This window comes from Pyrenophora tritici-repentis, chromosome 10 (genome assembly GCF_003171515.1).
Source record: "Pyrenophora tritici-repentis strain M4 chromosome 10, whole genome shotgun sequence".
In the NCBI taxonomy this organism is placed as follows: domain Eukaryota; kingdom Fungi; phylum Ascomycota; class Dothideomycetes; order Pleosporales; family Pleosporaceae; genus Pyrenophora; species Pyrenophora tritici-repentis.
The window spans coordinates 1,701,858-1,722,517 of NC_089399.1; the positions used below are offsets into that span (position 1 = coordinate 1,701,858).

The following is a 20,660-nucleotide window of genomic DNA, read 5'->3' on the forward strand; positions in this document are numbered from 1 at the left end:
ACCGTAGGTTGGTCAGCCGCAAAATAAATGCGCCTGTAAGACGAGTTGGGGCTCAGGCTTGCGAGTACTGCGACCATTTTGGTTGCATCCTTCATTAGCCCGGCCGGATCGACGTTTCACACAGGGCAACCCTCCCATGTCAGACCAGTGCCGCGGACCGCACCCGTGTCATCCCATCGCATATTACTCTCGTTGCATCTCTAACTTTCCGGCTAATTTCGCGCCGTTTTTATCATCTCGTTCATTTCTAGCTATTCCGTCATTTTTCCATGGCCCGTTGAGCATTCGTGGCGCATTTTCGCCATGGAGCTGATCACGACACCTATACATCTCCTTGCAGATGTTTGCTGTTGGCGACAAAGAGACCAGCCTTTTGCCTTTGTGCTTGACGCACAACACTGTCATTTTAGCCCAAAAGGTACGACAACAAAGAAGTCTCTTTGTAAGACAAGCGCAGGGACACGCGCCCACATCCACTCTAGTTATCCATGGCTCACAAAGAACCGAAGCACAGTCATAAACTTCCCCACGCTGTCATCGGATAATCCGAAACATCGACCCCCCATATTCTTTGACAGAAACCTACAAACCTACAACAGCAGGGCCAAAACAACAACCCTCAAGTAATTCTTAATCATCGATCCTCAGACTAAGCCCATCAAACATGTATACAAACTTCATGACGCTCATCGCCATCCTCACTACCAGCGCCTCCGTTTCAGCTTTCCCAACGCACCACCTCATGCGTCGCGGCCTCCCAGGCGCGTACTACACTTGCACCGACCCAAACTTCTCCGGTATATGCAGCTGGACGCAGCCAAATACCGTATGCCACATCCAAGGCGGCGGTGGCGGCATCGAATCACTTGGTCCGGACCAAGGGTCCATCTGTACTCTCTACACACGGACAGACTGCAAGGGCGACGCAATCAAATCTCTACGTTTTCCCGGCATCTCAACAAACATGCCGACGTTTGGTAGCTTCGAGTGCGTAAAGGAATTCCCTGCAAAGGGAACAGAGGATGTAGTTGCGCCACCAATCCCAGCGCAGGGTGCAGTAGCATCCGACTTTGGGCTGCTGAGAGAAGTCAAGCCCAAGGGGCGAGAGGAAGGCATGATCGGCTTGGAAAAGTTGACGTATTACTAAGTTTTGTTGGCTTTTTTTTTCTTTCTCTTTGACAGCAAAGAGGTCGATGGTTAGGAGGGAAAAGGGAGTTTTGGAGTGTGGCACGCGCTCACGTTTGATGTATCATTATCTTTTCACGAAACTTCCTTTTTTTTCGGGGGGGGATATCCAGTGGTTTCAAAGCAGCGGGCATGAACACGCTACGGTTCTGGGTCAGCTAGTGTGCTATCTCTTTTTCTTTTTCTTTCCTTTCTTTTTTCTTGGAACGTCGCTTGGATAGGGGCGGTGACGTGGGTTCTCCAATAACCCGCGGTATGGCTTGAGACTTTAGAACAAGGGCCCGGGTGGCTACTTCCTTATAGCTCGCCAGTGTATCAATATAGTCAGTGCTTTGTACAATACAAGGTTCAGTTAAGAAGTCCATACCAGCGCTGGATGACGATTGAAGGCGAGGATGTGATGCGTTATGGAGTGATTGACTAACAAGGGCAGATTTTTATGATTGCGGCTATCGGTGCATATATATATTGCTTCTCTAACTCGGTCACCTAGTATCGACACAGCATTGCTACGGTCATCAAAGGCACAGCTATTTCGAAACAAAAGATAGTTTTGATTGTCCGCCGCGAAGTGTCGCAAGCAGATCTACAAGATTTCACAACATCAACGCTTCAGGTGCCGCGATAATGCTCGCTGCCCCCGCTGTGTCATACAAAGAAATAATATGAAAACTCCAAAATCCTAGCCCGGAAAAGCCACAAGATACCGAACGCCGTCGTAGGGGATATCAACCGTTTTTCCCAAGATGCAAACACTTTTGGGTATAGATCATGTGAAAGAACACAAAACTCCTTGGGTATTGACCCTATGATAGTAAGGAAAAAGATGAACGCCAAAGCCCTGGGTATATAAAACTTGAAAACAGCGCAAGGACTGTTGGGTATCATGAAAGGAAAAAAAATCGTCCGCCATAACTGCACACAGTCGTCGTGCCCACACATCTCAAATGTGCGCGTGTCTACAACTCATCATCAAACCCAGCGGGACTCAAGTCAACAAGACCCAAGTCCAAGTCGAAGGTGTTTGACGAACTGTCGACACAGAGGTATCATGGGTACGTTGGGGATGGGGATGGGAGCGAAAGATGTAGACTGCGAGTCTATCTTAATGGCAACTGCCGTCTAGATAGATCAAGCGCGTCGCGTCTGTCTCTTTGTTAGTCAAAGTATCATAACGTCAGTAGTATGTTCACATACCCTCATCGCCGCGTTCTTGCGAGGGACCTTCGCCGGCGGAAGAGCCTCGTCTTCATCATCATCACCTCCGCGCTTGCGCTTTGGTGGGTTGGATGGTGCAGGGAGTGTGCGATACCGGATCTTTGGTTTGGGACCTGCTCCAAAGGAAGGTGTGATGATCTTCTTTGAGGCAGTGCCAGCACGAACAATAGTGCCAACAGGAGCAGTAGGGCCAGCGGGAGTGCCAGTGCCAGGAAGAGTGATAGTGCTAACAGGAGCAACAGTGCTAGCAGGAGTCTTCATCTTGGCGTCTTTGAGACCCTCCTTGGTGCAGCCGACGGACTTCCTAGACGTCTTCGGAACGGGTTTGCGAGACTCTCGCGTCTCGTCCTCGTCATTCTTGCGAATGGATTTCTTTTCGTCGTTCTTAGTCTTCTGCACCCTAGGCTTCGGTACTCGGCCAGCTGAGATGAAGCCAGCGGGCCCTAGCCAAGCCTCATCATCAGAAGACTCAGACGCATGATCGGATTCGACTTCCTCCTGAGGAGGAGTCTTCTTCGTTCTACGATCAACGCGGCGGGCTATGCCTAGTTGGCCGGGCTGTCGGAATCCAGAGCGGATCGGTTTCGCTGGTGGTGTCTTAGACTTTTGCTGCTTCTTCGAAGTACCAGCATCACCAGCTTGTGAGGGTTTAAGGCAGACAGAGGGTGTGAGCTTCTTGGCATCATCGAGAGCAGAGACAGTGCCATGAGTCATCTCTTCTGATATACCGACTTTGTCGTTCTCAGAGGGGTTTGAAGAGGTTAGCTTAGCCGCAGCCGTCTTAGCATCTTTGACAGCAGTAGCAGTGCTATCAGCTGTCTTCCCAACACTGGAGGACTCTACCACTTTAGTGCTATCAATTGTGGCCACGACTGCCTCAGTCATATCGTCATCCTTGGGCTTCTCAATCAGCGCAGGTGCAGTCTCAGGAGATACACTCATGGAAACCTCGGAAGCTTCGTCACCTCCCATCTTTTGATCGGCGTTGTCCACGTGGGTCTTAGTAGATGGAACTACTTGATCACCCATGGCGGTTCGCTGTTGTTTGGTGCGCGATATTGGTGGTGGTGCAACTGCGGGTACCTTCTTCGATGCCTTTTGAACAATGTAATCTGAGAACTTGACTCGCTGCTTTGTCGTGTTCTTCCCGACTGTCTTTGAAGTAACCATGTTAGCCTTCTCTTGAGGCTTAACAATGGGGACGGTGTTAGCTGCGGGGGTTGACACAGGCACTTGTTTGTATTTGATCTTCGTAGCCGAGGGAGCGGGCTTCAAGCCGCGGTCGACGTATGGCTTCGCAGCCAACTGAGCGTTATTCGGGATGGAGGAACCAGCCTTGGTAACTGGTTTATCTTCCTTCTTGGCGTTGATGTGGGTGGAGGAGCCGACCTTGGTGACTGGTTTATCTTCCTTCATGATATAAACATATTAGCCAAATGTGGTCTTCACAACGTGATGTACCTACCTTCTTGGGGCGAAAGGTGTTCATGCTGGTCAGCAACATCACTCGCAGTTGTCCGACGGTCATCATCTCGTCGACAACGTGCAGGATCGCTGCGGCCTGCGACATGAGGGTGTCTTGGGCCTTGTCGCGGCGGATATCTGCGTGTTCGCTCTTGAACGCCTTGTACGCATTCCACGCTCGCTCTGTCTCTCCCTTGATATTGTTGCGGATATCTTTGCAGCCATCTTGACAAACTGAAAGATTCTCGATCAGCTCAGACTTGCTGGAGAAGTCCGAACCATTGCCCATGGACTCTATGATTGCTTGAAGAGCCCCGACGATACCACTGAGCTGTTAGAGATCATCTTTCTTGGAAACATAAACTTGTTTCCACGCCATCTTGGCTTTGATCAAGTCGCGCTTTGGTGGAGAGGAGGTAGCATCTGAAGTCGCAGCGGCGGAAGTGGTGGTGCGATTGTTCATGGAGGTCATGGTTGTGTAGTCGCGATTGATGTGTGAAGGGAGGGGAATCTGTGTAAGTGTGAAAGGAGTGAGATGTTCGAGAGGGTGATGAGAAAGTTACCGTGTTGCAGTACTGTTAAGCTTGGGGTAGTTAGGTGCGTTGCAGCTCGTGAGTGCAGTGGAGTGGGAAGGGATTGGTGAGGAGTAAGGTGTGTTTATATTATCGTAGGTAGCTCGCTGCCAAGCAATGAAAGCTGCCATCACGCGCAACAGTCCGTGCACCCTACACCGTGGTGTCGTAATTGGGCGATGACGTGCAAGTGAAAGGACAAGGCCGCGGGCAGTGTGGAGCCGAGCAGGTTGCGGTGCGCGCGCGCCTGGTTTACTATCCGCATTCGGAAGAGAAGGGCAGTATATAAGAGATATATGAGGTTACACTGTGAAGAAACACGGGGGAATGAAGCGATGAATTGGTATACTTAGAGCGATGCTATAGTGATGTCGCTCTGCGCCAAGTATCCTACCACGCTCTGCAGATAGAGAGTGTGCAAGAGCTGGAAAGTTTGAACAATTGCCAAACGGCAAAGTCGCGAAAGGCAAGGGGATGCTACCATGCGGAGCTTTGACTGCTTTTGCGGTCTGTCGTAACGCCGTAAACAAGCGTTGGCTACCTCGATGTCGTCTCTGCTGCAACATTCTCTCGCTTTTTCTTTTGATCTTGCCTGGAGCTCTGAATTATACGCTTGCGTAACTCTTCAGTGTGTAATTTTTTGATGCGTCTGTTCTGTAAGTTGTTCATGCAATCGTCTACATTGATCTTTCCTTGTGGCGAAGCGGCCTTGTCGGCGTGTGCCTTGGATACAGGCAGCGTTAGTCCTGGCGTACTGAGCTTTCTATGAAGAGTCGTGTACACAATCTCGTCAAAGTCTGAGTCCTCAAACTCATCGAGATGCTGCCCTACGGTGTAACCCGGACGACCATGCATGGGCTGATCTCGTGGATTGGGTGGTGGCTCGCGCACTGGCGACTTGCTCTTGATCTCGCCAGGCATATCCTTGGGGTTGGGAACCATGTCAGGGGAAGTTTGTATGCCAAAGAAGAACACAGACAGTCGATAGACACTAAAAACAGTGCAGGCTTGAGCAGTGGACCTGGATATAGCAAAATAGAGAGCTCTTTGTATGACTGGAAGAATGGAGCAAGTGGGAAAGGTTGACTACAGGTTCATTCAGGGACTTTATAATAAGGGCGCTTGCTTGGAAAAAGTGTTTGTGCAGATTCGGGCATCATCTGCGCTATCAAGGAGTAATTGTCCTAAGCAACTGCGAAATTTGTGACGTGAATGAGATGCAAAAAGCGTGTGTTGATTGCAACCATATTCTCGCGTAGTGAAGTGCGAGTCTCGTTGACGTTGCGGATAAGCCACAACGCTGTAGAAGATAGTAAGCCCTGTACAGAAGGCACGGTAGTCTGAGAGAAAGGTGCAAGATTGGTATGATGGTTGTCAAGTCTAGTGAGGTTGGAGGCTAGTGCTGCGCTATCCAATCACGGGCGTGTCAAGGGGCCAGATGGCAGCTTGGCGATTTTCCCCACACGGAAGAGGGCCGCCTTTCTCCGCATACTTCCCTTGCAACGTCGCCTTGCGCTGAACATCGTCCACACACCGACTCCAAGTATCACCAGAAATTCTCTATCACACCATGAAGATTACAATTGTCCTCGCCCTGGCCGTTGCCGTCGTGACTGGCGAAATCATCAACAACGAGGCAAGTTTAGCTATACCTCACCGCACGGCACATGGGTGGCGTACTGACCAATCCTACAGCACCTCAAGACCGAAGTCATCACGCCCAAGGAATGCAAGCGTAAGACAAAGGCTGGCGACAATATCCACGTACACTACCGCGGTACTCTCGAGAAGGACGGCAGCGAATTCGACACTTCATACGGCCGCGGCTCGCCCTTGGCCTTCACAGTCGGTCAAGGCCAGGTCATCAAGGGCTGGGACCAGGGTCTGCTTGACATGTGCCCTGGCGAGAAGAGGAAACTCACCATCCAGCCCGAGTGGGCCTATGGTACGCGTGGTGCTGGGCCCATAGGCCCCAATAGCGTCTTGAGTGAGTCCATGTGAATACGTCGCTTATCGCCCTAGTCTAACACATGATAGTCTTCGAGTCGGAGCTTGTATCCATTGACGGTGTCGAAGCGGAGAAGGCCGAGCTATAGATATGATGGAAAGCGATAAAGGATACGACCGAAGCATATCTATATGTTACGAGATCAATGAGATTCCATTTGGGACAAAAGTGTAAAAAGCTGTGATATGAAAATCTATCCCTGCATTTCCATGATCTTTGCAGCTTTGCGACGTGAGGATCAAGACAAAACATGACCTTCGCACATCGGAGTCTCTGTTTGCTCATATTGACTCGTAACAATGGCGGTACCAGATGATTCTGCTCGGGCCATCTGCCTAGACGGTGAATCTGAACAACCGTAACACCCAATGACCATGCTATGCAGCCTCAACGGAAGGGTTTTGTAACGTGTGGAACAACAAGCCGCCACATAGGCAGAATGTGACCAGCCAATATCTGCTTTGCTTTCGTACACGTATCAGTCAGCTGGGCTTGAAGAAGCAGGTACCGTAGCAGTGAGAACTACATCGACGCGACGGATTACCTCGGTCCCAGTACCTCTCGTCACATGATTACCATTCACTATGTACATATGTATCCTACCACATGAGCACTACGGATTCCAGTATCCGCAGATAATCACTCCAGCCCCCCTAGAACGTCATCTCAACAGCCCGTGACAATGCCCATGCACCCAACCAATGAAGATCACACCCATGTGCAACAAGCATTAGATACCATAAGAATTCATTTCGAAGCTGCCAAGTTAGCAAAAGGTATTCAACGGTTGAAGGTTGCGACTAAGAGATAGGAGAGGCAGTGGAGACGCAATCGGTATAGATTGCGCAAGAGAGACTGGAAACCACAAACGAGTGCTTGTTTCGACCGCAAGTACATTTGAATGTCGCAAGGTCTACAACACTTTTGGGATGGAAACGATTAAGTTTGAATGTTCTGGGTCTATCAGAATGGACCATCTACATCGCAAGAAAATGTTGATAGTGCTAGCTACAGAGCCAAAGCGTGCTTGATTACTACCTAATCCCACTTTTTCCATCATTGAATGCCCCGCAGGAGTATCATAGCCAGTCAACCGGACTCGCCTGACTTCGAATGTTCATGTGGCAAATTCTATATCGCGTGACTACTATGCGATTTGAAGCAGGGGCTTAGGAGTAGACCGAGGATCAATATCCCCCAAAAACTGATATCGTCCGTTGTTCTTACCAGTGTGTCGGCATGAAACAACGCGTTGTGATTACTGCCAGTACTTCTGAGCAGACCGGAATGAATATTGCTACCGATGATACTCACTGCAGTGTCGTACATCTGCGATACTACCGCTTATCGGGGGTCTCCTGGGTGTGGGAGTAACCGATACTGTGAAGGGTATATAGTAGGGGATACCATGTATCGTAGCACGGTCTCTGCTCATCCAGTAGTCATGCAGTCCATGTATGTAAGTCTTCCCTAATGGTAAAGACAAATAGTTTGTTGAGCATCAGTTGGATATAAATGCCTTGATGGTCTCACGGCTCATCTTGTTGCTGCGGGGGGTATAGGAGATGGATTCTTTGGCGTGCGCGCTGAGATTTTCATCTCCTTTACAGTACCACGATACCCATCCCTGGCGTACCATCGATTAGATGATCTTGACGAGAGCTCTACCGAGCTTCTTCACTCTTACCTCTATATGTGCCTGGTGCTGTAGGTCTAGTCGCTTCGGAGGGATACTCAGTGTTTGCCATTGCCTATTTGCATGTAACCATATGGATCTTTCCCGAAGCAAGCGATGGCTGCCTGGTGCGGCTGAACATCACAGCCTTTTCACATGTCCAAGATGGCGAACCATGAATTCTAAATCGCAGAATAGTATGAAACAAACATTCGCTACGTTGGATCCAATGACACAAGGAATGACTCCGAGATCCTTAATTCTTTGACGCGCCATGCTCCCATTACTTCCGAAAAGAACATCTGGACCTACTGGTACTTTAGAATCTAAAATATGCCTACCTGGAGTCAACGTAACATCATCAACTGGGTGCGTCTTTACGAACCCGACTGGACAGTAGGTGTACTCGATACGGTGCCCAACTCACCAAATCATGCTTTGACTTGGATTACTCCCAAAAATCTTCTAGAAACTTCGTCAAAGGAACTATGACAGCCCCCTACGTAGAGCCACAAAGTGCTGACTTTCTACGTGGAGCAGTGAGGCGGAGTTTGGATGGATATTGACTGACTGCATCCTCCTCTGACGCCTCGACAAGGTCTGCTGGGACCAACTTGCGGATAAGGACTGACCCTTCACCGGCACCACACCATTCATGTTTGCGCAGTATATTGTGAATCATTTTGTCGCGTCTGACCTAGTTACAGGAACCCAACAGCGGCTCCGATGGCGTCAATTACTGGGCGAACAAGGTGCTGTTATGGGATGCGCTATCAGAGGATCTGCCCACAGAGAACACTATCGGATTTTATGGAGAAGACCTGTTGAAGGCTGTCGCTATGAAAGTAGAATCTAATGAAAACAGTACAGGGTACAAGAAGGCTGAGAGCTTGATATCGAAGATGCTTGCACAGAGAGTACTGCAAAAGATCACTCATAGAAAGGGCTTGACGCACTCACTTCACTGTCGGACCTTGCTGGGCATGCCAGAGAACTATGTCAAAGATGGTGATCCGGTTACCTTTGGAGAGCTATTGAGATAGGGCAGTGTTCGTTTTAAAAAGACAAGAGAGATGGAGTACGTCGAAGCGCCTGCTGTTTAGGCGGACGTCATAATTCGTAAGGCACTGTTAGAACCTTAGCAGCGAAAGTGGTGGCAATTGTTTAGACTGGATTTCCTTGATAGCAACAAGGTTCAATGAGACTCTTCGCCACGTATGACTGCACAGGAAGATTGAGGCGAATTGGGCAATGCGCCACAATCAATATCAGCCACAACTTGAGGCAGTCGTCATGACACCTGTCTCGGCAGTTTTCTCTTAGGCAATGCGCCACGGCGAGTACAGTCATCGTCGTCAGATATTCAGGGCTGTGCAAGACATTCTTCTCTCCCTTGGACGAATGGATGGAAGACGTGACTCTTGGGCGTATGCGTGGGCGAATGCGTTGCACCCATGGACTCTGGCACGTGTAGAACGGAGCGGAGGGTGCGACATGTGACATTCACGGTAGGGCTAATAAGACCGAGTGGATGGGGCTACCAAGGCCAGGCAGACTTGCTATGAGCCAACCGGAGTCGAGGCTGATACAACATCTCGTGGCGGCGGTGTGTTGCGCAACTTTCTTGATGTGTGAGTTTTCTTCTTCGCCGGCGGATCGTCCGTGTCCGAGGTTTGTTCGTATCGGCGTATCCGCACCACCCTGCTTCTTAGACGTTTCAGTTTGACCTCGGATCGTCAGCTCCGGAAGATCTTAAGAAATTACAGATGTAGCCACCCTTATAGACTACTGTGTGCCTTTCCAAATACAGAGCCAACTTTTGATACATAGAAAACCCCCCCTTGACAGCCTGAAAAAATTCATGGGCCATTATGAGATTGTTTCATCTCTCGACCACGCAACGGAGATTCGAAATCTCTAACGGGACACGTAATATTACCGCGAAAGCACTGACATCAACCCGAGCGAGGAAGAAAGAGCGAAGAACATCAGGTAACTTATGCGTAGGTCTCGAGTTTCCTCAAGACGAATATGTAGAAGGTCAGCCTAGACATTGAAAACTAAGACGTGTACGGCTGTATTGCCACAGTACGAGCATTCTCGCTCAATAGGCAGCGGCGAGTGTGGCGAAGCTTTTGTGGCGCAGCTATCAAGCCTCATCATGACCAATCAAAGAAATTTGTGCCTGGTCGATCTTGCTAGCCTCAGCGCCTGACCTGCACGACGGCCCACCAGCCGACTACACATCGCAGCCTTGCGATGCAAACAAAGAACTCTGTCATTCTTTCTTTGCTTTCCAGCTTCGAGATACACTTCGTGATCGATCGTCAGCGTAGGAATGTCACCGGCGTTATCTCATCGTATCGGTGCCTCACCGAGCGCCGAGGATGCACTGCCCCGTTCCAAGACCGACGGTTTGCTTGAGTCTTGAGAATCCCGCCATCAATACCGGTGGCCACTACAGCATTGATTTTTGACCATCTCAGCTATTGGCCGAAAGGCTCATTGCCAGCGCAACGCAGGTTGTTGACTGAGCTCTCGTAAACGAAACCAAGCCTCTTCAGCCAGTGCCTTGCAACCTAGAGACGGCCACCAAGGCTGCGATGATGGGAGGACATGGAGTATGCCAAGTAAGGCTCTGGCGGAGAGGCCTGTTCTAGGGCAAAAGTAAATGACGCGCTAAGCGCCCAGTAAGCTTGGGAGTATGGCCACTCTTACCTACACAGCCCGCTTCAAGGGTATATGGCGACCGGCAAAGCGCCCTTCGTCATGTTAGAGTTCAGACCCTTCATCCATCATATGAGCCCGAGGCTGTATACGACAAAGACACCTGCATTTCAATAGCCCTAAGACAGTGATTGTCTATCCCCATCCGACATGGAGGCTAGCAGACTTGCCCCACCCACACTTCAACTCAACACACGACAACGTGCGCTGAGTCAGGCTGACACGGTCACATCACAAACTTCGGATCCCTTTCGAACGCCAATATCACCAAGCAATGCGTCAATAAGCAACGCGTCGACAGTAGGAGGAGAGTACGATGCAGCTATACAACAAGAACTTCGTAATGAAGCCAAGTCCACTCCCAATAATCCGTTCGGATTCACACCATCACAACTTAGCAAACTATTGAACCCAAAGTCCTTGCCAGTATATCACGCGCTCGGCGGTATACAGGGCATCGCAGCCGGCTTGCAATCAGATATTCACTCTGGATTGAGTGCCGACGAATCGACCGTGCCACGACATATCTCCTTCGACGAAGCGACGAATCCTCAAACACCAACCAAGGAGATAGAATCGAGTAGACCACCAAGTAATGGACAGCCTTTTGAGGACCGTATCCGCATTCATGGGCGAAACGTCCTCCCAGCAAAAAAGGTCACACCGCTCTGGAGACTTGTTTGGAATGCGTACAACGATACAGTGCTGATTGTTCTCACTGTCGCGGCTGTGATATCACTCGCGCTTGGTCTATATGAGACGTTTGGCGGGGATCATCCGCCAGGCTCTCCGACCCCTGTGGACTGGGTCGAGGGTTGTGCAATCGTCGTGGCCATCGTCATTGTCGTACTCGTCACTGCCTTGAACGACTGGCAAAAAGAGCAGGCGTTCGCCAAGCTTAACGCTAGGAAGGAACAAAGAGACATCAAGGTTACTCGATCCGGCAAGACTTCTATGATTAGCATCTACGATGTCCTTGCAGGTGATGTTATACACATAGAACCTGGAGATGTCATCCCTGTCGATGGCATCTTTATAGATGGCTCCGATGTCAAGTGCGATGAGTCGTCTGCTACAGGAGAATCGGATGCTATGCGCAAAACTCCCGGTGCAGCCGTCATGAAGGCTCTCGAATCTGGCCAATCGGCCAAGAAACTCGATCCCTTCATCATCTCGGGTGCCAAAGTGCTTGAAGGCGTCGGAACTTTCATGGCCACATCCGTTGGAGAGCACAGCAGCTTTGGAAGAATCATGATGTCCGTCCGCGTCGAAATGGAGCCAACTCCCCTCCAGGAAAAGCTTGGTGGTCTGGCTATGGCCATAGCTAAGCTTGGAACCACTGCCGCTGGTATACTCTTCTTCATCCTTCTGTTCCGATTCGTGGCAGGAATCTCTGGGGACGGTCGAACTCCAGCCGAGAGAGGCTCAGCTTTCATGGATATCCTTATTGTCGCGGTGACGATTATTGTTGTCGCCGTTCCCGAGGGCCTTCCCTTAGCAGTGACCCTAGCATTGGCGTTTGCGACAACGAAGATGTTGAAAGAAAACAATCTTGTCCGAATCATGCGAGCTTGCGAGACCATGGGCAATGCCACAGCCATCTGCTCCGATAAGACTGGTACCTTGGTAAGCACTGCACATCTTTATTCAGGCGAAAACTTGCTAACCACCAACACAGACAACAAACAGGATGACGGTCGTTGCCGGCACATTTGGCACCACAAGATTTGTGCAGGTAGACGCGAGGTCCGAAAAAGACCAGACAATCTCCACTTGGGCATCAGCAGTCACATCAGCAGCCAAAGCGCTTATTATTCAGTCAGTCGCAATCAACTCCACGGCCTTTGAAGGACAAGAGGATGGAAAACCAGTCTTCATCGGATCCAAGACAGAAACTGCCCTACTCCAGCTCGCCAAAGAACACCTTGGACTTGTCTCACTCTCGGAGACCCGCGACAATGAGCAAGTCATACACAGATTTCCCTTTGACTCGGGCAAGAAATGCATGGGTGCTGTGGTCAAGGTACAAGGCGGAACCTATCGGCTTGTTGTCAAAGGCGCATCAGAGATCCTTTTGGGATTCAGTTCTATCTTTGCCCATTTCGACACCCTGGAGACGGAACCATTATCGAGTGAGCTACGTGCGATGCTCACTGACACGATCAATGAGTACGCAAACAAGTCGCTCAGGACCATCGGATTTGTCTATCGCGATTTCCCGCAATGGCCCCCGGCTGATGCTGAGCTTACGGAGGGTGGAAGTGTTGACTTCGCCTCTTTACTAAAGGATCTCACATTCTTCGGTGTAGTCGGAATTCAGGACCCTGTCCGCCCCGGTGTGCCTGAGGCTGTCCGCAAGGCACAAAAGGCTGGTGTCACAGTCCGCATGGTGACCGGTGACAATGTACAGACCGCTCGAGCCATTGCCACTGAATGCCTAATCTACACCGAAGGTGGCTTGGTCATGGAAGGCCCCGATTTCCGCCGGCTCTCTGATGAACAATTGGATGAGGTGCTTCCCCGATTACAAGTATTGGCTCGTTCTTCCCCAGAGGACAAGCGCATCCTCGTTCAGCGTCTCAAGGATCTAGGTGAAATCGTTGCCGTCACCGGCGATGGTACCAACGACGCTCCCGCACTCAAGGCGGCAAACATCGGTTTTTCTATGGTTTCAGGTACTGAGGTTGCCAAGGAAGCGTCCTCGATCATTCTCATGGACGACAATTTTGCTTCCATCATCACAGCCCTAATGTGGGGGCGTGCTGTCAATGACGCCGTTCAGAAATTTCTCCAAGTAAGTCAGGCTCTGGTCATTCTCCCTGCCGTCCAAGACTAACATCGACAGTTCCAAATCACCGTCAACATCACCGCAGTCGTGCTCGCATTCGTCACCGCTGTCTACGATGATGAGATGAAACCTGCACTCAAAGCCGTTCAGCTTCTCTGGGTCAATCTTATCATGGACACCTTCGCTGCCCTCGCACTTGCCACCGACCCACCCACCGAGAAGATTCTCGATCGCCCACCCCAAGGCAAAGGCCCCCTCATCACGACGACAATGTGGAAACAAATCACAGGCCAGAATATCTACAAGATCACCGTCATCTTCGTGTTGTACTTTGCCGGTGGCGATATCCTAAATTACGATCTTTCGAACCCTGATAAGCAACTGGAGTTGGACACTGTCATCTTTAACAGCTTTGTCTGGATGCAAATCTTCAACATCTTCAACAACAGGCGTCTCGATAACAAACTCAACATCTTTGAGGGTGTATTCAGAAACATCTTCTTCATGGGAATCGTCGCCTTGATCATCGCTCTGCAAATTCTTATCGTCTTCGTTGGCGGAAGAGCATTCCATATCAAGTCTGGGGGAATCGATGGAACTCAATGGGCTATTAGCATCGTTACGGGCTTCGTTTGTATCCCTTGGGCAGTCCTAATCAGGTATTTCCCCGATGAGTGGTTCGCAGTGATTGCGGGTGTTGTTGGAAAGCCCGTCGTCATTGCTTACAGGGCGTGCTGTGTCGGTGCAGGCAAGTTGAAGGCCATGCTGAGCTTCAGGCGCAAGAAGACCGAGCAGCCCGATGCCGAGGTGGGTGCTGCGCCTGCCATTGTCGTCGTCGGTGACGATGCGAGTACTTCGGAGAACAGGAAATGAACGTAATTTTAGTTTGGAACCATAGGCACTGCAGTTGTAGCTTAGATTTCCCGTTGTCGTGACGATACCCATGAATAGATCTACATTTTGTTATCATGTTGTCTAGATGCTGGGCTCTTGTTTCCTTCACGGGCTTGCATATTAGCCGCGGACGGCTCTTGACGCACATTGAACCTAGTTGTTTGCACTTGTAGATTTACAACACTCAGGTTTCCTTGCATTCACCGCCGAAACCTTAATAGTTCAACTTGAAGCTATGATTATTCTGCCGTGCACCCTAGCCTATATGTAGAGAGGCAGGCCTCGTAATGCCCACGATCCCACGTCGACCGAGCTGAGGATTAATGAACTATGGGCACCCGGGCGTCTTAAAATACTTAACATACTAGTATAAAGGGGTCACTGTAGTCGTTAGAAATGTCTATCAGGGCTTACCCACTGTCAAGTATTTTATGACACCTAGATGCTGGTAAACAAAGGGCCTTTGGGTAGGGTGGGGTGGATTACCCCACTGCCGTAACCCCTCGCCAAATACGTAACTCACAGCGTTAAAATGTCAGAATCATTATTCTCGTGACTTGTAACATCTTCGCGCTGTCGTCTATCGGAACAAGACTTTCGGTGTGGGAAATGAGCCAGTATGAGTACGGCACAGACGAGGAGAGAACGAGAAAGCCCCGGACAAAGCTAGTTAGCGCCGATGTAGCGGGATGTTAAAACATGAAAGACTACGTCTGCCTTAAGCCATCGAGTCGTTCTTACAATAAACCGGCCAAAGACGCACAATAACCCCACACTTTACAAGCCAAACGGAGCAAAAATGGCGCAGCAAAAAGCTGCTTTCATAAAAGTCCCGACAGAACAGACCGATGGCTTCCAAAGCATGCCGACTGAGCCCTCAAACCGCCTACCAGACACCGACCTACGAACCGAGATATGCACCGAAACCGACGCTCTCAAAATCGTACGTCTACACTCCCGCTGCAGAACCCTTCATCAGAACCACTAAATTATAACAAGGCAGAAGCCTTCTACATCTGTTTCCCCGCCGAGTGGTGGGCTCAAAAAGAGCCCATAGAACTACGCCCTGCAGAACATTTACGTCACGCGCTGCTAGCAAAACGGCTCCTACCCGCTTTCAAGTACGCACATATCGTCTTTGTCAAAGCCGTTCTCGTGGCCACAGGCGAAACAATCGGTGTGGCAGGTTGGTCTCTGCCCTCGAACCCGGACGTTCATAATCTTTTCCGCCGCAGCGCTGTCGAACATTACGGCTGGCAAACCCTGCTCGGCTGGAGCGATGCCGAGGTTGAGGAAATGTGGGCGCATGTTGCGCCTGATTGGAATAGCGAGATTGAGAAAGATGATGATAGGAGGAGAGAGGTGATGGATGGTAAGCCGCATTGGTATTTGGCGCCGCTGCTTGTCTGGCCGGAGTATCAAGGTCGCGGCGTTGGGAGTCGGTTGATGAGATGGGCGATTGAGAAGGCGGATGCTACTGTTCCGGCTACGCCTATGTATCTAGAGTGTATGCCTAGTGCGAGGGCGGTGTATTTGCATCTGGGGTTTGAGACGGTGGATGGGTGTAGGATGGTCAGGAGGGGGCCCGGGGTTACTGGGATGGCGGAGTCGGCGGAGGAGAGGGATGTGCAGAATACGGGGGAGAAATTGGGTGTTTGAAACTCGAGGTTGTCAGGGCTGTAGTTTACTTTGAGTACTTATTGTCAGCATTTAGTTTTGGGAATGACATGTGTTCTCCAAGGATATGTATGTTTTAGTATGGATAGCATGTCCATGGTTTTTGCCTGGTAGTGACACATGGACAGTTCTGCCGGCAGGCCCTAAAAGCCCAATGCAGATAATCAGCCTCAAGTTGCTCGCTGTCTTACTAACTACCTTATTACTATTAGAAGTAATGATACCACCATGCTCAAAGCCATGCTCAAAGGTTAGCTTAAGGACTACTCGGTTAGTAACAATGTAGCGGGAAAAGAAGAGGGGAGAGAAAGAGGTAGAAGAGAAAGTAGAAAAGAACAGAGTAAAGAAGAAGAGAGTAAAAGAGAAGAGAGTAGAAAACATAAGAGTACAAGAAAAGAGAGTAGAAGAGAAGGAAAAAAAGAGACAAAAGTAGACAAGAAGGGAGAAAAAAAAGAGAAAATAGAGAGAGAGATATATATATATAGAAGAGTAGAGGAGGGCTAAAAATAGCGAGAGAGAAAAGATAAGAAGAAATAAAAAAAGACTTCTGATTTATTGGCTGTTTGTAGTAGTGCTTGTGATAGGCGAGCCCCAAGGCCGTTCAATTCGTTCTGCGACACCGTGGTAGTGACGGCAGCAGCAGGCAGACATCTGCGCATAACGATGACGAGATTGGAGATTACAGACGAAAAATAGGGAAGCAAAGCGACGGGTGAAATAGAAGGTACCTCTTACGCTCTCACTGCTATGCATCTCCCATAATTTCCTTTTAGTATCCCAGACACACTCACGGTGTTGATATACTATGCTTCTGTCTCTGTTCCAACAGAAACGTGAATAGCTACATGCATACAACGTCCCCTGCGCCTTGTATACTACGATCCAACAATCCGCAGACGACACTGCAAGAATGAAAAAGCAAAATAATATGTACTCAAGCTTCTACAGGCAAGAAGACTCGGGGAACACAATACGTGTGTTCTAGACGCATCGTTTTCGCCTAGTCTTGCCGTCCCCGCCACTAACCAAAAAAATCGCCCAACATCACCTACCACCCACCAAAAGGGCAAAAAAGTAATTTCACAACGCGCAATCGAGAGAAGGATGTTGTGCATCCTCCGGGAGTCGAACCCGGGCCAATTGCTTGGAAGGCAATTATCCTACCGTTGGACCAAGAATGCTTGATGAAAGATTGTCCAGTAGAGCAGTAAATAATGAAAGAACAAATATGTGATTTCGGAGCAACGGAGCCCTGGAACGACGAAGACCTCACTGAATGATGGTACACTAACGTACTAGAGCTTCTCCTGCATAGCACCGCTTGTAGCTTGGTTCCATGGCGTTGGTGTTCCACTAGTTTGAACCATCTGCACAACCCCCTGACCCACTTGGCGACATTCGACAAACTCTGAATACGGTAGGTATGCCATACGAGCCTTGGAATACGATTGGTACAGAGTAAGAGTTACGCCATGCTTAACAGTTTACTTTATAATCTATTGCATGTCGTTGTGGTTGGTATTCAAGGATGCCATTCCAATTGTCACCACAACAGGTATTATTATGACAACTTGTAAACGGGGGACTCTGCCAAAGAAACACGGAGTACTGTCCAACAGGGAGAGAGCATGTAGCGATCGCGGACGCAATGCGGGTGCGGGCGGGTGAGTGCGCATCGCATGTGGGCCTTAGTGGGCTTGCGCCGAGAAAGACGAGTGCGAGCGTGAGTCATATCACAAGCGCAGTTATGCTGATCATTTCCTATGCACAACATGTGGAGACGGACAGTGAGCGAGTGGCCAGATTCACGTCTTCATTGTCTATCTATTACTACCAGAATATGTACGACACGTCCACTACATGCAATAAAGAATAAATCAACATGTAAATGCAATGCAGGGGTATTAGGATGTGATGTGATGTGATGCAACAACGCCTGAACGACCGGTTATGCGGGGTGGGGGTATCCAACAAACGACAAAAACGAAGAATTGTACGACGGGGAATAACTATAGAAAGAAGAAAATATCACACGCCATGCGCATGCGCATGCATGCGCCAGGCCCAGTAATGTCAGCTCAGTTACAACGACATCCAGTCGCCATATCTACTTGTGGGCCGCTTTGTATAAGCTGCGAGATGCGTTGTTCGTTGGGTTGGCCAATCTGACGCTTCAACGACGAGAGCGCCTCTGCCGAGTACTTGACTCGCCGTTACGGCCGCCATGTCCAGCTGAAGTCTGCGAGCTGCTTACGCAGTCCCAGTTAAAAGGAATCTGAGAAGTAGGAATGGTTACGCCATCGTACCGGCGTAGCCTTTCACGTCTTGGGGGTGGAGATGGCGCCGCAAAGGCTTCTTGTCGGACCTCCTCGAGCGCTTGGTTGGTAGCGGCGAGGACGGCAAAACGCCTGTCCGGGACGCGGCGGGCAGTTGTGTTCGGCGTACGCGAACGAGCTTGGCGGGTAGAAGGCGCTGACGGTTGATGCTGACGAGAACGGTGGTGGTGTGTATGAGACCTTGTAGACTCCGGACTTGTCTGAGAAGGCGAAGCGGAGTGAGGTTGGCGCGAGGAGCGATGACTGCGTGGCGACGAGTCCAGAGTGTTGTAACTGCGAGATTCGCGCTTTGGTGTCTTTGGAGGCGAAGGCGCAAAGAGTGACCAGCCGCGTGAAGGCTCAGGCCGGATATTCTTCTTTGACTTTGAGTGTCGTGGAGGGTCGCGCTTTGCTCCGCGCCCGCGCAGAGTGCTTTGCGACGCTTGGTTTGGGTGACGCCGCCGATGATGCTGGCTTCGGTGGGGTCGTGGGTTCAACAGAGTCTCCTGAGAAGAATTGACGCTTGCGGGCTCTGCTGAGCGGTGGTAGGTCTGCGGCACTTGCATATGCTGAGCCGGGCGGTACCTCTCACGACTCCGGTAGGCATCTTCGTACGGAAGCTGCGACCGTGGACGATGTTCTTCCCTTTCTCTTTTGTGGTGCTGTGAACGCGGCGAGCGCGGGGTTGAGTCTGCAGACCGTCTCTTTTTGCTAGAGTCCTTTGAACTGCGCTTCTCTGAGATTTCTTCTGCTACTGCTCTCCCCTCTCCACGGAGCGCACCATCGGAAGGCCTATCCCGTCTCTTCTTCTCGCTTGACGGCGAGGTTTTGGGGGTTTTCTTGCCTGGTAAGCCAAAGTTGAAAGACCAGCACATAGCGACCAAGAGGCACGTCTCGGATCGCTATGCGCCCAATGTTCGAGTCCAGTATCCAGATTCAAAGTGTTTGCGACTGCATGCATATGGATGCCGAAGTTCGGAGTTGCCGGTGATGGGTGGAAACAACGAGGGACAAGGCAGGGTAATACTTATTTGACACGAAACAAGGCAGTGATTGGATCAAGGAATACAGCGTTTCAAAGCAAGGGACATATGACGGAGGGAAGCGGCGTGAAAGATGATGAGATCATGTGAAGACAAAGGGTTGCTCCGGCCTGGCAAGGGAGCAAGTAGCACCGCATTCGCGGCGTGGAGGCCAAATTCCAATAGAGCGATTTGACACGCATGGTCTGAAGCTAAAACAAGAAAGGATTCCTTTCAATGTACCTTGTAGTGAGGGTTTGCGCTCCAATCACACAAAAGCCCACATGATGGTGTGCGAGAAAGGGACTGATTCGTAAGTTTGCAGAGAGTGGCTTACTGGGCCACATGATACATCCGGCTCCAGCTGATCGACTCCCTCGTCCGGCGCACTGCAGCCGTCGGTCTGCTGTGAAATTGGAATGTAGGACACTGGGAACCGCGGCGGCAGGGCCGGCTGTCATTCTTATATGGTGCAGGACTCACCAACGGCAGTTCATGCTCTACTGCGTGCGGCTTTCTGTGCGTACCTGCGTCGCTGCTACGTGGCACCTGTGCTGTACAGAAGAGCGGCGGAACGGTTGCGGGACGATCCTGGGTGCAGAGTTCGGTCATCTCGCGGCCGCTCTAGTCGCGTGTAGGAGGGTGATATGCGTGTTAGCTGCATACTGGAGTCTGTTAGCTGCAGCATCATGACCGCCTGACCCCGACCCCTTGGGTTCCTTATCGCTATCGGGCCTGAGCGACGTCATTGGCGCGCTTTGGCCCCCCACTTGCATAAGCGAGGGTGAATGTCGGCCTGCATCATTCCCCGCCCGGCCCTGGCGTCTGACATGGCTGCGCCCCAGTTGCACAACAGCGCGACAGTGTGTGTTCCTGCTTTTGCACAGACGGCGTTCGCAACTCACTTCGCCTAGACCCCTAGGTAGCTGAGAAGAGTTGAGGCTTGGTAGCTCCGAAACGACACACCCAATAGACGTTCGAAGCCGCCTGTTCCCAATAAATCGTGGCGTTTCTAATGAATCAAGGACCAGTCGCAAGCATGCAAAGCCCGTCGACATCATAACTGCCGTGTGACTCCGAACATCGACAGGGACAGCATCGGCGCCGCCGCAGTC

General features: G+C 50.5%; 8 protein-coding genes across 8 annotated transcripts; 5 read left to right on the forward strand and 3 right to left on the reverse strand.

The window, feature by feature from the left end:
- Nucleotides 1–664: 664 nt before the first annotated feature.
- PtrM4_044900 (uncharacterized protein) lies at nucleotides 665–1,147 on the forward strand (the record flags this gene model as incomplete). The annotated part of the gene is made up of 1 exon (XM_001937222.1): nucleotides 665–1,147. One exon carries the CDS (start codon nucleotides 665–667, stop codon nucleotides 1,145–1,147), a length of 483 nt encoding a protein of 160 aa, XP_001937257.1.
- Nucleotides 1,148–2,316: 1,169 nt separating this feature from the next.
- On the reverse strand, nucleotides 2,317–4,339 carry PtrM4_044910 (uncharacterized protein; the record flags this gene model as incomplete). Its single annotated transcript, XM_066104547.1, has 4 exons — nucleotides 2,317–2,331; nucleotides 2,383–3,813; nucleotides 3,869–4,193; nucleotides 4,242–4,339. 4 exons carry the CDS (start codon nucleotides 4,337–4,339, stop codon nucleotides 2,317–2,319), a joined length of 1,869 nt encoding a protein of 622 aa, XP_065959111.1.
- A 637-nt stretch (nucleotides 4,340–4,976) lies between these two features.
- PtrM4_044920 (uncharacterized protein) lies at nucleotides 4,977–5,381 on the reverse strand (the record flags this gene model as incomplete). The annotated part of the gene is made up of 1 exon (XM_066104548.1): nucleotides 4,977–5,381. One exon carries the CDS (start codon nucleotides 5,379–5,381, stop codon nucleotides 4,977–4,979), a length of 405 nt encoding a protein of 134 aa, XP_065959112.1.
- Nucleotides 5,382–6,009: 628 nt separating this feature from the next.
- On the forward strand, nucleotides 6,010–6,535 carry PtrM4_044930 (FkpA, FKBP-type peptidyl-prolyl cis-trans isomerase 1; the record flags this gene model as incomplete). Its single annotated transcript, XM_066104549.1, has 3 exons — nucleotides 6,010–6,075; nucleotides 6,135–6,426; nucleotides 6,477–6,535. The coding sequence occupies 3 exons, from the start codon at nucleotides 6,010–6,012 to the stop codon at nucleotides 6,533–6,535; spliced, it is 417 nt and encodes a 138-aa protein (XP_065959113.1).
- A 1,920-nt stretch (nucleotides 6,536–8,455) lies between these two features.
- PtrM4_044940 (uncharacterized protein) lies at nucleotides 8,456–9,165 on the forward strand (the record flags this gene model as incomplete). Its single annotated transcript, XM_001937225.2, has 2 exons — nucleotides 8,456–8,518; nucleotides 8,830–9,165. 2 exons carry the CDS (start codon nucleotides 8,456–8,458, stop codon nucleotides 9,163–9,165), a joined length of 399 nt encoding a protein of 132 aa, XP_001937260.1.
- Nucleotides 9,166–10,999: 1,834 nt separating this feature from the next.
- PtrM4_044950 (MgtA, Cation transport ATPase) lies at nucleotides 11,000–14,510 on the forward strand (the record flags this gene model as incomplete). Its single annotated transcript, XM_001937226.1, has 3 exons — nucleotides 11,000–12,475; nucleotides 12,528–13,643; nucleotides 13,695–14,510. The coding sequence occupies 3 exons, from the start codon at nucleotides 11,000–11,002 to the stop codon at nucleotides 14,508–14,510; spliced, it is 3,408 nt and encodes a 1,135-aa protein (XP_001937261.1).
- Nucleotides 14,511–15,330: 820 nt separating this feature from the next.
- PtrM4_044960 (acetyltransferase) lies at nucleotides 15,331–16,190 on the forward strand (the record flags this gene model as incomplete). Its single annotated transcript, XM_001937227.2, has 2 exons — nucleotides 15,331–15,474; nucleotides 15,531–16,190. 2 exons carry the CDS (start codon nucleotides 15,331–15,333, stop codon nucleotides 16,188–16,190), a joined length of 804 nt encoding a protein of 267 aa, XP_001937262.2.
- A 2,191-nt stretch (nucleotides 16,191–18,381) lies between these two features.
- On the reverse strand, nucleotides 18,382–19,398 carry PtrM4_044970 (MIP-T3 multi-domain protein; the record flags this gene model as incomplete). The annotated part of the gene is made up of 1 exon (XM_001937228.2): nucleotides 18,382–19,398. The coding sequence occupies one exon, from the start codon at nucleotides 19,396–19,398 to the stop codon at nucleotides 18,382–18,384; it is 1,017 nt and encodes a 338-aa protein (XP_001937263.2).
- Between the last annotated feature and the right edge of the window lie 1,262 nt (nucleotides 19,399–20,660).